Below are 17,316 nucleotides of genomic sequence, written 5' to 3' on the forward strand. Positions count from 1 at the left end.
CCTACCTTCTCTACCAATCCACCTCTATTCTTCACCCCGACAACGAGAAATGTCCAACGCTAAGTCTTAACACTAAGAAATAATAGGAAACTTGAGAACAGACTTTCAATAAGTCAGATAAGTATTCAAAGCCAGCTGCCCTTTATCAGTTTTTAAACATGTAACAAAAAGAGTAAGTTAGTAAAACAAAGCAAACTCTGAAACAAAAAGGTGAGTAGCTTTAAATAAAACCTTATGAATGTATCAGTGTAGATAAGATGATTTATTAAAGGCTGCTGCTAATGCGTCTGAAAAAAGTTTCTCTCAGATGGTATTAAGTACTGATATCTAAATATTAGTATTAGGGACTACTTTAGATATTTATAATTATCCTCCATTCATTCCAAATCTATAAAAGGGAAACTTCTTTTTAAAGCTGGTAGAACATGTTTAGGAAAACATGAATAAAAAAAAATCCTCAGAAAAATACAATTAAGAAAAGAAGTTAATAAATTTCAGATTTCATAACTTCAATTATATGCTGGACAAATTAGTCAGTCAAGGTAGACAGATATCTACATAAAAAGTAGATAGATGACCCTAGGTTCAATCAATAGAGGTTTTTCCCCAGGGTCCTTCTAACTTGAGATGCTTGATCCTCTTCCAGTAGAGGGAGCAAAATCATAATATTATTATATTCAGGCCACAAAAAGAAGGGGAGGAGGAGAGTTTACAAGTCCCTTTTAAATATCTTAAATCTATCTAGACAATTCAAAAGCTGTACTGAAAATACCATGATCCCCAAAGGAAAAGAAAAAGATTTTATCTTTTTCAAACACTTCAAGGCTTTGAAATTAAAAAATGGTTCCTAAATACTTAGTTTCAAGAACCATGGTATATACTTCACTGTCCACCAAATCTCACAAGTAAACAACGTATTGAAGCATTTTATAAATCTTTAACAACAAACTTTCAGAAAAATGATAAAATATTGCATTAAATACATTTTTAAAAATTTTAAAAGCAATACATTCACATGATAAAAGCTATAAAAAACAAAGGAAAGTGTAATTGCACTACCCTAAAACAATCTATTTCCTTTCAGTATTTTTCATATGTATATTTTCATACTGCTATGAAAAAAATTAATTTTAATTTAATTATTTAATTAAATTAAAAAATTAAATTTAATTATACTTATAAAAACATTTATTAAGTGCTTATTATATGCTAGGCATGGTTTTAAGCACTTTTACATGTTACAACTCTCTTCATCCTTATCAAAGCTCTTTTATTTTCCATATTTAAAGATGAAGCAAATGAGATGCACAGAAATTATTTAAATAGCTAAAAGTTACGCACCAAATAAGTAACATGAGCCAAGATTCTAACCCCGGTAGTCTGGAACCAAAGCCTGGACTCTTAACCACTTTACTGTGATCTTAATTTTGAATTATGCTTTTCCCCTATCACTAACATATTATCAAAGTCTTTTTAATGTCTATAATAGTCCATCTAATACGGATATGATAACAAACTGTGCTGTTTCCAATTTTCCCTTATAGATACAGCAAGATAAATATCTTTGGGTATATCACTTTTGCTATGTTTGGGTTATTGTAATAAAGTATTTGTATACTCAAACATGCCACCAAATTGCTTTCCAAAATATCTGTATCAATTACAAAGCTATGTAAAAGTTCCAATTTCACCATAAATTTGCCAGCGTTAAGCATCAAAATTAAAAAATTTTTTCTAGTAGGTAAAAATGAAACCACACTGTAACTGAGTTATTACTAAAGTTGCATATTATCCTGAACGTTATGTTTACTAATTTGACCCGTTTTTGTGAATTTCAGCTTTTATGTTTTATCCAATTATCAACTGAGATCTTATCAAATTATGAGTTTTTTATAGGAGTATTAACTCTACACCCATTATATTTGCAATAAAATGTTCCCAATCTATTGTTTTCCTTTTAATTATGGTTATTAAGTTTTTGTTTGTTTTTAATAAATCTTTCTGTTAAAGGCAATCATAATTGAAAGTTACAAAAGACGTCTTAATACCTTATAACTTTCTAAATATAGAAGTATATTGCTTTGAGCACATCAATGAATCACTTTCAAATATAAGACTACTGAAAATAGAAACCTATATTAAAATATACATCCACCTGACAGAATGACTGAGTTTGAGAAATTCTGAATATGTCTCATATGAAATTAACTCAATGAGTAAAAACTCACCCCACCCCAAACCACCAAAATTAGAGCTACATACCTGTCGCTGTAAACATAGGCGATTTCTGTCATGTAAATGCTGATGATTAGAAAGTGATGAATGCCAACTCCGAGCCTGAGTATGCAACTGAGTTTGAGCCATATCAGAAGGCCGTGTTACAAGATGTGAAGTAAATTGCCGATCAAGGTCATGATCTAAAACATGACTTGAATTATCTTGCCCAAAAGCTGACTCATCAAATTGGGGAAGGAGACCCTCCTGAAGGAGGTCTTCTGGGTCAAGTCCTGTGAATGGCTCAGTTTGAGATTCCACTTGATGAAGTAAATTCTCTTCTAAAGATGAAAAGCCATTAGTTTCTACATGATCATTGAAATGGCCCATTTGAGTTCCTGAGTCAACAGGATCCGGGAAGTTCATGTGAACAGGAGATAATTTTGAATTGCTGTAATTACCCTGAGGATGTGATGAATGCAACATTTGGAAGTTATTTGAATGCAGCGATGTATTGGGATTTAGCATATGCTGAGTCGATTCTTGCTTGATTCCCCTATGAGGTGAAAAGGAATTACTCCCAGTAAAATCAGATAAAGTCTGATTTGTATGATTAGGTGCAAGAACTGCAGAGGACTGAAGAAGATTATTTGGTGACACATGATTACTGGAAAAGGAATAATGTGAAGAAAACTGCTGTGAATTACTGACAGAACAAGAAGTCATATTTGGAGAAGGTCCATTAAAATTTCCTTCTTGATGATTGCTACACTTCAGGAAGTGTACTGAAGGATTTGACGTTTGAGAAAATTGCTGCATCGAAAGGGACTGTTGTGAAGTAGATGCATTATTAATTTGTGGTGGATGGTTAACACTGACTCTGTGTGGACCAGAAACATTCACATCCATAAAATTTTTAGACTGGCTAAGAGAATTTTGCCCTGGGTTAAGATTATTTCTGTTTTGTTGTGAGCGTAGCGAAGTGCACTGTGTTTGTTGTTCATTGGCCTGAAATAAGGCAAAGTCATGGTGTGCCACAAAGCTTTTAGTTTGATGCATAGAGTGAGAATGTCCTTGTTGGTGAAAAGGAGACCCATTTTGACTTGAAATGCTAGTAGCTGTCTGATGGCCCCACATTGGACTGCCATCTGCTACATCTGGAAACAAACCATTGGGTTGGTTCTGAGGGTGGATCGGAGAACAATTAAACTGAGAGTGTGGAGATAACACATGTTCAGCTGGGCTACCAAAAGACTGATTAACTTGGTGAAATTTCATTGACTCAAACTGATTTAACTGTTCATAATCAGTCATCTTCTGATGTGCTGGAGTACCTTGAACATGGTTCAGTGAGTCTATGTGCAAAGGTTCAAATTCTGCACCCAAGTTCAATTCATCAACTAGTGAAACAGGTCCTGGTTGTACAAATGCATCGTCTGACAAACCTTCTAAGGTCTCACCAAACAGATTGGCATCATCAAAAAAGTCCATCATTGGATCTGTCATCTTGAAAAATTCAATAACAAACTGGGCTGTTCACTCCAAATGGAGTACATTCAGCTTCTCTGTAGTAGATATTACTGGATCATTTCCAAAGGACATCAACTAATCCGAAACAGGTCAATGTTCATTATTGCTCTAGATAACGACATGTCAGGAAGTGTCAGAATCCTAGGAAATAAGAACAAAAACAAAGTTTGATAATGAACATTCATTAAAGTTTTACAAACAAAGTTTATATGTGATTTAAAAAACATAAAATCTCAGTGTACAGTATGTTTTGGTGGGGTAATTCATTGCAAATAGCTCATTAATATTCCCTACAAGGAATCAACATATATACACTACTGAATGTAGAATAGTTGGCTGGTGGGAAGCAGCGGCATAGCACAGGAAGATCGGCTCGGTGCTTTACGATGACCTAGAGGGCTGGGACAGGGAGGATGGGAGGGAGGCTCAAGAGGGAGGAGATATGCGGAAATGTGTATGCATATGGCTGATTCGCTTTGTTGTGCAACATAAACTAACACAGTATTGTGAAGCAATTATACTCCAATAAAGATCTATTAAAATATATATATATATTCCCTACAAGGAAAAAACTGCTGGTACGGGGACATGACTATATGCATTTAAAAGTAATGATGTATATTACTTCATTTTGAAGTTCACATATTATAATGACAGAATGTAAAGTAAACTTGAGAATGAAATGTCAGACTCTCTCCCATACCGTGAAATGGCCATCACTCCCCAGCAGCTCTAGCATGTATAAAATATATATGTATTACATTTTAATGTTATGTCTTGCTAAGATAAATGACATCAGAATCCTCTTAGATTAGCAAGTATGTTGTGATCTTTTGCTCTAGACCTCTTGAGCAGATAAAGCTACTATTTCATATGGTATACATGGAACTACATCAAGAAGAGCAATTGTATGAGGTCATGATAAGCTGGCCCTAAATGAGATAAAAGTTAGCCATCTGGTCAGCTGATAGACAACACAGACATGTGTTATGTTGGGGATGTTGCAATATATTGCCACCATGGTCCTCTTGTTCATCTACCATGGAAGATCAGCCTACTGACAGCCAACTGATTTAGACATCTGTGTAGCAAAACCAAGCACCTTTCTGTTAACAGTTATATTCATTACTCTATCCCTAAGTGGCCCACCATTAAATCATTTGGAATAACCCGTTGCTTATTATAGCTACTAAACTGTGCAAATAAAGTGTATTGATAATCAAGCTGAGGCAAAAACAAACAGTAGCTTAAGCTAAGCAATAAATCTTACGATAATATCAAGAGAAAAAATGATAACATTTATACACACACACACATCACATATACATACATACAATTTATGTGTGGAAAGGATCTAATAGGTTACTTGCTAACATGAAATGGCTGGCTAATTTTGTTCCAGGCTTGACTCATTCCAAACATTTTCAACAAAGGTAATTTAGGGTTCTGCCCCCACTGTCTTGCACAGAGAACCACAAATGGAGATTCTTGCTTCTCTACATATTAGTTTATTCAAAAATTAGCAAAGGTCTAAGAAACTTTTCCAGAACTTCTATTTTGGGAGGTCCGTTTTAGAAAATATAAATATCCTAAACAAAACGTCTGTTCACTATTTAAATGAAGAAATACTTTTGAAAAATTCTGAGAAGGAAAAACTACCAAAATCTATATTAATTTTACCTAGAAATGGACTTATCTATCACAATGGTATACAAATGCTTTAACAAACATATAATTTTAGAAAAGGTAAAATGCAGAAAAAAAGAAGAAATTATTTTTCCAGATTTTATAATTGTGAGACCAAGCAGATAGAGTACTATATGTTCTGAACTGAACATAGCATTAGCCAAAAAAAAAAAAAAGTAGGTTAAGTCACTTCTCTGGAACATATCTTATATTTAGCTATAGACTCTAGACAAGGGAACATCTATGTATACCTCACCCAATAGTCAGAAAAGCAACGTCCTATATATTTTTTAATGGATGTATGATTATTTACCAAGAGGAAAAAAGAAGAATTACAATGGAAGTTACCAAATACAGTATGTTATCAAATACAAAGTACGTTATTAGCTGATGTAACGTGAAGAAATAAACTATGACACTATACCACTTTGAATTTTTATTTTATAATCTGTGAAATAACTTTTAAGAACATTTTTAGAATTAGACTTATTCCAAACGATTTGAGAATTTCCTCTCCCATGAAGTACTCTTTTTGGTCCATAAACACCTGACTGTTGCTCTGTAAGAAAATGTAGAATTGTTGTCATTTCTTCAACAAATATTTGCTTCACTAATATTAAATTTATGTTCTGCTACTCTGTCTCTGTGCCTCTCTGCATAATCAATAACTTTTTTTTAAAGCTGAATAATAGTGTATCTTTTTAGAGACATTTTGAGTAATTAAACATGTATAGTACCGATGTACATAGCCCAGCTGAAGTGATGGCAATATAAAATCTATGACTAAGTTTTTGTACACACAGGCAATGACAACTACTCCCTGACAGCCACTGGGCAGACAGTGACTGAGACACATCCTAACATCAGAGATATTAAAAGTAGAAAAAATATGCATCTTAGAATTGATTAAAGTAATTTCCTGAATATTCAGTATGGATTACTTCAAGAGTTCAGAACCCAGTACTACAAAAAGCTACTGCCCAATCGAATGCTGAAGGTAAATTATCTGAAGCATATGACTTTAGTTCATATATTCCTAATTATTGTGATAACAGTGAACATAAAATATAAAACATTCTGAATTGATACTGTGTACTACAGGCTTGTACATTTGTTTTATTCTTAAGAAATAGTTAAATGTTTTTTAGAACACTGTTCTGGAATTAAGTTTATGATGTATCAGAGCAGTAATATTCCATTTAGAAAAGAAATGGTATAGTCTTTGAATTTTTGTACATTATGGTAGATTATGCTAAAGCAAAGTATTTTCTACATTTATGTAACCCGAAGCCTACCGAAAATATGGGGAGGTGTAAAAATTTTAATTAAGAAAACAATTTTGCTATCTACTTTTCCAACAAACATTTATTGATAAACAACTTCTAGGCACTAGGATGATGAATAATAACTGACCTCTGAAGGGGGATACAGACAAGTAAATAGACCATTACCAATATAATACAATATTTGTGCTTTTATAAAAGTATAAACAGAAGAGGAACATCTAATGAGGAAAATGAATATAGACACCTTGCTATACTAAGAAGATATACATTTCATATGCAACAAGATACATGTAAGTCATCAACCTTAGTTATAAAAATAGAAACTAAAGGTGAACTATGAAAACATGCCCATAAAATCTAAAAAAATGGTCATACTTTCCGATTTGAACAGTTTATTCTACAATTAATTAATTTCTTAATTGATTAATCAATTAAGCTGCTCTTAAGAGCTATCATCTTATTTCATTCTAGTAAATGTACTATTTTCCAACTTTATTAAAACATCACATCAGTCCGATTTTAACTATTTAATTAAGCAAATATTTATGGACTGTCCATTACATCCAAAGCAGCTTTGTAGAAACTACAAAAGCCCCTGCCCTCAGGAAGTTCAGAATCTAAATGGGGGAGATAAGGAGTAATGGCACAAGAAAAGCACGTCATATACTGAATAAAATATGATAAACGTGGCCTAAGAGAGGCACAAGTTTATCTATAAGGTGATTTATAAAGAGTAGAGAGCATATTTGGCAAGTTATTCAGGAAAAGCTTCTTAGAACAATTAGCATTTGAAGGGGTCTTAGAAAAGGGATTGGAAGGAAAGGCCAGGCAAAGAATTCAGGAATAAAGAAATGGCAGGCAGGAAAGAAGTATATTTAGGAAATAGTATGACCACTGCAGAGTATATAAAAGGAGAAAAGTGGAAAATAAAGGTGGAAATACAAGTTGGAGCAATGCTGTAGTGGGCCTTATCAATTAAGTACGTTAAATTAAGACATTCGGGGGACAGAATTCTTCTAAAGTTAAAACAAGTATTTAGAATCAAAAACAAATTACTTATCTATCTTCATTTCTACAGTCATCCGATGCCAAACATGATGATGATCATATAAAATGGATTCAAATATCAATAGGACAGAATCCCTGCCTTCAAAAAATTCATAATCTAGAGGGGAAGAAAACACATAAACAAATAATATGATATACGTCTTAGCAGAGATGTATACAAATCACTATACTGTGGTAGTACAGATTGGATAGCAATTAATTATGTCCGGAAAAGATCAGGAAAGGCATAGAGAAGAGGTGATATTTGAACTGGGTCATATGAGTAAAAATAAGACCTCTAAATATGTGTTCTATAACAGAATATATATATATATATATATATATATATATATATATAAACTTACTTCAATGGTAAATTTACTTTCCTTAGTGTCTAAGAGTTGCTTTTTCTCCAAGACATTTCTATATTCTCTAAGTCTCTCAATATTTTTGAGACTAAATGAATTAGGCTTCCCAATAATTTCCACACATTAACAGCTTTTCCAACTTAATACAACCATTGATCCCTACCAAATTATTCAGTCCTCTATTATAGTCATGTCTGCAACATTTCTATACAGTATTAAATTTCTGCTACATTAATTTTTACTTTATGAGCTACTTATAGCTATTTCATATTTGTACCTGGAGAAAACTCAGTTTAGGATTAATCTCCTATAGAAGGACTCTACCTACTCAAGCCTGTCTAGTAATCTGTGCATATGATAAATAATAAATAATATTGCATTGTGATAATATATTACCTTTTCTCTCCAGCAGACTCTACACCCTTGGAAAAAAGGAACACCTTTATAATCTTTGTATCCTTAGTATGTTGCCTAGCATAGTAGGCATGCAATACATTTTTGCTAAATCAGTGAATGACTACACAGGAATTAGAAAGAACATGATACTTTAAACAAACACTAGACCTGAGTCCTGGCTCTACTACCTTCTAGCTGTATGACCTTGAGAAGATCACGTACTTTTTGTTTTCATCTGTAAAAAAAACCCCAAAGAACAGTAGTAACTATATAAAATATTAACTACAATCCTGTCTGCTTCAAAGATGAAAGGTAAAATACTCTACCAGTAAGCTGTAACCTCTATTAGGGTAGAGAACAGGTCTTTTACAATCCCCTCACTCTCTTGCATTGTACCTAAAACTGACAAGAGCACAGGGGGAACACTAAAGAAATGCCCGGAGGTGAGCCAGGACAAGGCATTTTGGGAACTACTCAATAGCATAATGTGGCCAGAGCATGCTATTAGCCCAATAGAGAGATGTCGAGAGGCAAGCAGAAGTCAGATATCCAGGTCTTTTATTAGCCATGTTAAGAAATCTGGACTTTATCCTAGAGGCAGTAGGGAACTATTTCACTGATTAAAATTTCTTCTCTGGCTTAACACTTGACTAACATTTTTACTGTGGCTACTAACATTTGAAGTTATTGTTAGATAGCAAATATCACCTCTTCCAATGACAGTGACCAAAACACTTAAAGTTGGACCCAGAAACAGTTTTTTAAAAATTAAATGATAATGACAAGGATATTAGTCATTTTAAAGAATATCCTGGGAATTCCTCTCTATTTGCTAGATGGGATGCTGCCCAATTCATGAATCATTTAATAAAGCCAATTAGATCTTTAAAATTAAAAGGAAAAGAATATTCTTACTTGGCAAAATAAAAAGCTGGCAAACTTGAGTTTGCCATTTCTTTGTTTAAAAAAAAATGTTCTGTATACTTCTAGAAACAACTCTTGTTAAGGCATTCAAACTAGGCTTGAATGCCTGTTAAAAAGTTCTTCTTTACATCAAGTCAAATTTCCTCCTTCCTTTCTAGGCATTTACTTTGAGATTGTTTAAAATAAATCTAATTGTGACAAACCTTCCAATTCCTGAAGACTTATGTCTCCCTTAAAGCTTCTCTTTTCAAAGCTATAGGCAAAATATTCCCCATTTACTGAAATGGGAAAAATTTTATCTAAAACGGTTAAAATAAAAGGTTTAATGTTAAAGGGATAAACCTTCAACTATTGGTCCCATATTACTAATTTCCCTAGGGTTCCTATAGTGCGTCTAAGTACATGACAGGTAGATAGTACAGAATTTACTAGATTAATACTAGTAAAATTATGTGACAATATACTAGTAACCAGGTGAAACCACCCTGAAATAGTACTAATTAATTTTCCAATAGTGTACTACAGAATTTCTATCATCACCTTGTCTGGTTCAGCTTAAACAAAGGTGATTTTAAGTTGGAAGGCAAACTTAACTACCATAGTTAACAGAACCAAGATACAAAAGAATCTCAAGAGAATGGAGCAATGGATCAAATCTAATAACTTTTAACTATGGGGTGCTGTTTTCAGTGCAGATAATCAATTCTACAAGTACATTCAGGTTGCAAATTCTACAGAGGCCAGGCCTGTGACATAAATGAGTGAAGCTGGCCAGAAGAGAACTATGGCTGACTAAAAGTACAAAGGGGCAGCCACTAGTCAGCTTCAGTTAATTGTTGTTTCTAAGTTTTAAAGAGGAGCTGGAAATTCCCTGATTTTTAATGTTGATAACTACTTCATATTCTTTATATAAAATGCTCTTAGGTAGAAAACTATGTCCATACTATAAATGAACTCTCAGTATACTATTATAAATATATGAACTCTCTATATACTAATGTCTGAAATTAATGTGGCCTCGGTAAAAATTCCAACAGTTTTTTTCACAGTCAGACAAGGTGTTTCTACATAGACAAAAAGCAAAGCCAGGAAAAGATCTGAAAAAGAAGGACAACCAGGAAGAACTAATCCTACCAAATATTGAAGCATTATAAAATTTCATTTATCAAAACATGGTGGTATTGACACATGAGAAGCCAAACAGATATGATAGAAAGTAACTTAGTATCTCAAACTGGGGGGAAACGAACTATAAAATAAACAAGACAATTGGATGGCCACCTGAAAAAAAGAGCTAGATCCATACCTTGTTCTCAAACCAAGATAAATTACAAATGGATCAAAGATATAAATGTCAGAAATAAAAAACCATGAAAATACTAGAAGAAAACATGGACAGGGTCACCTTATTTTCTATTTATGGAACAAAATCTACATGTCATTAAATAATCACTAATTAGATTCCACAAATAACTTTATGAAAAGATTCATAAATTAGGGAATTCCCTGGTGGTCAAGTGGCTTTCACTGCCGAAGGTGCAGGTTCAATCCCTGGCCGGGGAACTAACATCTAGCAAGCCGCAGCCAAAAAAATTCATAAACTAGATTACAAAAGAAAAGTAGCAAACTGAGAAATACTGCAACTCATTTACTGATGAAGTGCTCTTTTTTTTTTAAAAGGCCTTGCGGTGTGGGTTGCAGGATCTTCCCCAGCCAGGGACTGAAACCCAGCCCCCTGCAGTGGAAGCGCAGCGTCCTAACCACTGGACGGCCAGGGAATTCCCTGACACGCTCATTTTTAAATATATCAAGATTTCCTATAAAATACTAATAGCCTAATTAAAAAATGGGCAAAGGATACCAACAGTCAGTTCATATTCTCATTCAAAATAAGAGAATGTCAATTAGAACCACACTGATATACCATCTTTCACCTATCAGACTCACAACAATTCCAAAGTCTAATAACACAAATTAGTGAAGTTGTTGGAAAAAAATACTCTCATATGACCGCTGTGAAGTCTAAAATGGTGAAATCTCTAAAGAGAGAAATTTGCCAATATCCACAAATATTTCAAGTGCACATACCCTTTGACTGAACAAATTCCCTTCTGACAATTTATTCCATAAATATGTTCATGTTTGACTGAAATGGCAGATACAGCTATTTATTGCAGCATTATTTGCTCCAGCAAAAGACTGAATAGCTGGTTAAACAAAATGTTATATTCACTTATGCTGGTCATACCAAATCTGGGTATAATATTCACACCTGAGTGTCTAATTTAAAGAAGAATACAGACAAAATGGGACATACTCAGAGGACAGCAAGCAGATTGGTGAAGTTACTTGAAACCATGCTTCTTAAAGTTTCTCTCCTCAGTCCTCACCTCAGTCTAGATATCCTCCCTTGGTAAGCTCATCCTCTATCATCTACCTGCTGACAACTTAAAAATTTTTATGTCCAGTACTATCTTTCCAGCTGCCTCCTGGTCTTCCCCTAAGTATAAACTCAACAGGTCCAAAACCAATCTTTCTTCTAAAATCTTTCTCCTACATTCTTTATTTGGCTAATGGCAGTGTATAAATAAAACCGACCTTTCGGCCCAAAGTTATTTCCCCACTGTAATCTATCGTGCACATTGTGACCAGAGTAAGTTTTGTGAAACAAAGATTTGATGATGTCACTTGTCAAAGGAAACCTATTATTCCCTAATGCTGACCATGTGCCCTTCAAATTTTTTCTCATCTCCAGTCACCACCCCACCATCTCTCCACATCCTCTACAATCTAATCACACCAATCTACTTGTTATCTTTCTATAATGTCCTATTGTTCATTTTCCACGCTATTACTCATCCTATCTGTAGGACCCCAAATAGCAGATCTAGAATGACAGGTTCCCAGAAAACTATAGGGGAAATTATTTTGGCTCAGTGTAAGAAAGGAATTTGAAACAGAGCTATCCAAAGACAAAGATAATGAGTTCCTTATTACTAAAGTTACATATTCAAATTTTAAACAGGCTGAAACCTCAAAAGAGATTCTGTAAAGAGGAATCCAGCAGCATATCTGTAACTGACTAGGTAAGACTTAAAGTTCCTTCTGATCTTAATATTTTATGAATCCTGGCACTTGAGAACTCTTGGTTTTAATGTAGTACCTCAAAGTTACTTATTAGTGAGTTTCAACAAGGTTTATAGGCATATAGATAATCTATACTACATCATTAATTGATCTAAGAATTTCATAGTAACTACCTCAAACCTGAAGATGCTATGAAATTGCAAAAAATTATGAATTTAAATATACTTCAAAGTAATCCTAATAAATTGGGGGGGATCATCCTATTTAAAAAATAGGATGGAATGCAATACCAGGAAGGTTAAATTCAAGTTGATATAAACTAGGAACTGAAACTGTCACTTCAATTATAGAATGGAAAATTATTCACAAGGTACAAATTAAACACAGAGAAAAAATGGAAATAAATAGCTAACCAGAGTCTAAATATGCATCCTCAACACAGTTTTAGGGAAGCAAATATAATAAAGCTATTAAAAAGAATATACTACCTTATAACTATAGGAATACACTGTATTATATAATATGTGCCAGAACATACTCTTGCTATATTAGTTAGATGGTTAGTAGAGTCTTAAGCAAAATGAGAAAAGTTTTAATAGAAAAAAATGAGCAACATCATCAAAATTAAAAATTTCTTTACTTCAAAGGATATGAAGAAAGTGAAAAGAAACCCCATGGCAGAATGAGATAAAGAGGGCGACAATGTGAGAAAAATTTTGCAAATCATGTATCTGATAAGGGACTTGTATCTAGAATATACAAAAAAAATTCCTACAACTTAATAGTAGACAAATAATCCAATTAAAAAGTGGCCGAGGGATCTGAATAGACATTTCTCCAAGAAGATATACAAATGGCCAATAAGCACGTGAAAATACAGTAACCATAATTAGTCAACAGGGAAATGCATACCAAAATCATGAGATACCACTTCATATACACTAGGATAGGAGGAACATAATACCGGAAAATAACAAGTGTTAGTGAGGATGTAAAGAAGCTGGAATTCTCATAAACTGCTGTTAGAAATGCAGTCACTTTGAAAAACAGTCTGGCAACTCCTCAAACAGTATATACCCAAAGAAATTGAAAGCAAGGACTCAAATAGATGCTTACACAACAATGTTCATTGAAGCATTATTGATAAAAAGAGGAAACAACCCAATATCCACCAACTGATGAATGGTGAAATAAAAGGCAGTATATTGGGCTTCCCTGGTGGCACAGTGGTTGAGAATCTGCCTGCTAATGCCGGGGACACCGGTTCAAGCCCTGGTCTGGGAAGATCCCACATCCCACGGAGCAACTAGGCCCGAGAGCCACAACTACTGAGCCTGCGCGTCTGGAGCCTGTGCTCCGCAACAAGAGAGGCCACGACAGTGAGAGGCCCGCGCACCGCGATGAAGAGTGGCCCCCGCTTGCCGCAACTAGAGAAAGCCCTCGCACAGAAACGAAGACCCAACACAGCCAAAATTAAATAGATAAATTAACTAAAAAAAAAAAAAAAAAGATTTTAATAAATAACTATAGGAGTAAAGGAACATACGAGAACACAAGATTTTAAAAAATGTTTTAAAAAAAATGCAGTATATTGATATAACCGAATATTATTTGACAATAAAAAGAAATTAAGTACTGATACATGCTAAAACATGGATGAGCTTTGAAAACATGCTAAATGAAAGAAGCCAGTCACAAAGGACTACGTATTATATGATTCCATTTATATGAAATGTCAAGAATAGGCAAATATATAGAGACAAAAAGCAGATTAGTGGTTGTCAAGGGGTGGGGTTAGAAGGATTGGTGAATGTTGGATACAGGTTATGGGGGTTCTTTGGGGGACAATGAAAATGTTATAAAATTACTTTTGGTGATAGATACATAACTGTGAATATACTAAAAGTCACTGAATTATATACTTTGGGTGAATTATTTAGTATCTAAATTATATCTCAGTAAAGTTATTTTATAAAGAAAAAGTTATATGGGCAAAATTATTTTGAGTCTTCTAATTTTCTGTTCTCTCTCTTAAATAAGAATGAAGGTTATAGTGGTCAATTAAAATTTTATTTTCTTCAACCTCATTATCAACTAATTTTACTTGGCAAGTGTTTGTAAGGCAGATTTTTTTTTTTTCTGAGAAAAAATAAAGCAAGTGAATCGCTTTGAAAGATTTAGTCAAGTTACAATGGAACTCTGTTAGTCTTCTCAAATAAGATATTTCAGCTATCCAATGTAATTTTGAAACTATGGCAGTGTTAAAATAAGCAAGTAATGGTATATATAAATTATACTCTTGTAAAATTTTAAAATAAATAAGAACTCTAAAATAAACATACTTTTAAAATGACTCAAGAAACATAGCTTTTGAAAATAAGCTATTGTGATTATTTTAATCAAAATTTAAAACTTCAATAAAAAATGAAACTAAACTGATCCTTTCTGATGCTGTCACAAACGATAAAACCTGTTGCCTATCCTACACACTTACACTTTCCATACAAATGCAACATGTTGTTTTATTATCATTAAAAACAGTAAGTGATGTTAGAATTGAGGAAGAGTTTGCTTTGGAATGTCACATGACACCTCAGAACTAACATCAGCATAATATTAGTGAAAATCAGAATCTGAAATTTAATTATCTAGAATTTTTATTTTTTAAAAGGTAGGAAGTCCAGAGACTTTGAGCAACAAATACTAATTGAAAGAATGTAAATAATAAGTTACTATGGAATCAATATTGCCCTTCAATTACGTAGAGCTGACCCTTTAAAAGGTAACAAGGACTGCCAAGTTCTGTACCCAATAAGGATTAAAGTAGGGGAGCACCTGTACTCCTCCCATCCAGGTTTTTATATTCATTCCTAGATCTACTTTCCTCTCCTGTTCTGAGGACCTTACTGATAGGATACAGATACTCATATACCAGAATAACAATCTCCCACTCACAAGCCAAACTATTTCTGATCAAATTCCCAACCACATCACAAATAAATCTGAAAAATCACAGAAGACATTACTTTTTAATTTCCTCTGCTTTAGAATTTTTTTTAACTTAAAAAAGGTTTCGTTTTTGTAACAAGCAGTAAAAAGTTAATACTCTCTTTTCCTCTGCCTTCCTTCCCCACTCCTACCTGCTGAAGGACACTGCAACAGTCACTCTTACTTCTCTCTCCTGAGTCATCAATTTTTCTCATTCTACTAGATCATTTTCATAGGCATACAAACAAGCTGTTATTATAGCTTAGGAAATACCTAAAATATATACAGAAAAGGAAAAAAGGGAAGCAAAATGGTACACTACAAAAAAATCAATTGAATACAAAAAAAGAGCAGGATGAATGGAGGAATGAAGAGCATGCAAGACATAAAAAAGCAAATAGCAAAATGACAGAAATAAGTTTTTCCTTATCAGTAATTACTTTGAATATAAATGAATTAAATTCTCTAGTTAAAAGGAAGATATTGGCAGAATGGATAAAAACAAAATCAAAAACATGATCCATCTGTATGTGATCTATGAAAGACTCACTTTAAATACAAAACCACAAAGAGGTTAAAAATGAAAGGACAGAAAAAGATACCCCATGCAAATAATAATCAAGAGCGCTGCAATAGCTATATTTTCAACAAACAATGGATTTTAAGTCAAAAAGGTTACCAAAAACAAAGAACGTCATTTCATATCAATACAAGGTTCAATCCATCAAAAATATGTAATAATTATAAACATATATGTGTCTAACAGTAGAGCCACATAATCTATGCAGCAAATATACACAGAATTGAAAGAAGAAACAGACAGTTCTACAGTAATAGTTGGAAACTTCAATATCCTATGTTCAATAGTGGATAAAACAAACACACAAAAAGTCGACAAGAAAATAGAGGATTTGAATACTATAAACCAATTAGACCTAAAATATATATACAAAACACTCCACCCAACAATAGCACAATGTTTATTCTTCTCAAATGTTCCTGAAACATTCTCCAGGATAGACCACATAATAGGCCACAAAACTTTTAATACATTTTAAAAGATTGAAAGTATACAAAGTATCTTTCTGACCCCAACAGAATAAATCTGGAAATCAATAACAGAAGCAAAACTGGAAAACTCACAAATATATGGAAATTAAACAAAACACTTTTAAACAACCAATGCATCAAAGAAAAAATAACAAGGGAAACTAGAAAATACTTTCAGATTAATGAAAATGAAAACACAACAATACCAAACCTAATGAGATGCAGTAAAAGCAATGCTCCAATGGAAATTTACATCTGTAAACAACTACATTAAAAAAGAAAGACCTCAGAGCAATAACCTAACTGTACACTTTAAGGAAATAAAAAAGAAGAGCAAACAAATCCAAAGGTAGCAGAAGGAAAGGAATAATAAAGATTAGAGATAAATGAAATAGAGAAGAGAAAAGCAATAGAAAAAAAAAATGAAATCTATCCTCAGTTCTCTGAAAAGATCAACAAAATTGACAAACCTTTAGCCAGATTGGCTAAGAGAAAAGAGAGAAGATCCAAATTACTCAAAGCAGAAACACAAGAGAGGACATTAATACAGACTTTACAAAATAAGGATTATAAAAGGATAATGTGAACAACTGTACACCAACAAATTGGATAACCTAAATGAAATGGACAAACTACCACACAAACTACCAAAACTCACACAAAAAGAAATAGAAAATCTAAATAGATCTATAAGAAATAAGGAGATTGAATCTGTAACCCAAAACCTCCCAATAGAACAA

At 33.3% G+C, this 17,316-nt stretch overlaps 1 protein-coding gene across 13 annotated transcripts in view; it reads right to left on the reverse strand.

Annotated features, from left to right (window-relative positions):
* CHD9 (chromodomain helicase DNA binding protein 9) overlaps positions 1–17,316 on the reverse strand; it is a 244,201-nt gene that overhangs the window by 160,711 nt on the left and 66,174 nt on the right. For 7 of the 13 annotated variants that reach the window (XM_068529060.1, XM_068529058.1, XM_068529056.1 and 4 more), the window contains exons 2-3: positions 7,773–7,881; positions 2,263–3,885 (exon numbers count right to left, since the gene is read on the reverse strand). The exons of 1 other annotated variant lie outside the window; for it this stretch is intronic. In XM_068529060.1, the coding sequence (XP_068385161.1) occupies positions 2,263–3,720 (1,458 nt within the window). In that variant the 5' untranslated portion in view covers positions 3,721–3,885; positions 7,773–7,881. The remainder of the gene's footprint in view (positions 1–2,262; positions 3,886–7,772; positions 7,882–17,316) is intronic. 5 more of the 13 variants (XM_068529053.1, XM_068529054.1, XM_068529051.1 and 2 more) reach the window with 1 other exon arrangement.

This window comes from Eschrichtius robustus, chromosome 19 (genome assembly GCF_028021215.1).
Source record: "Eschrichtius robustus isolate mEscRob2 chromosome 19, mEscRob2.pri, whole genome shotgun sequence".
Classification (NCBI taxonomy): Eukaryota; Metazoa; Chordata; class Mammalia; order Artiodactyla; family Eschrichtiidae; genus Eschrichtius; species Eschrichtius robustus.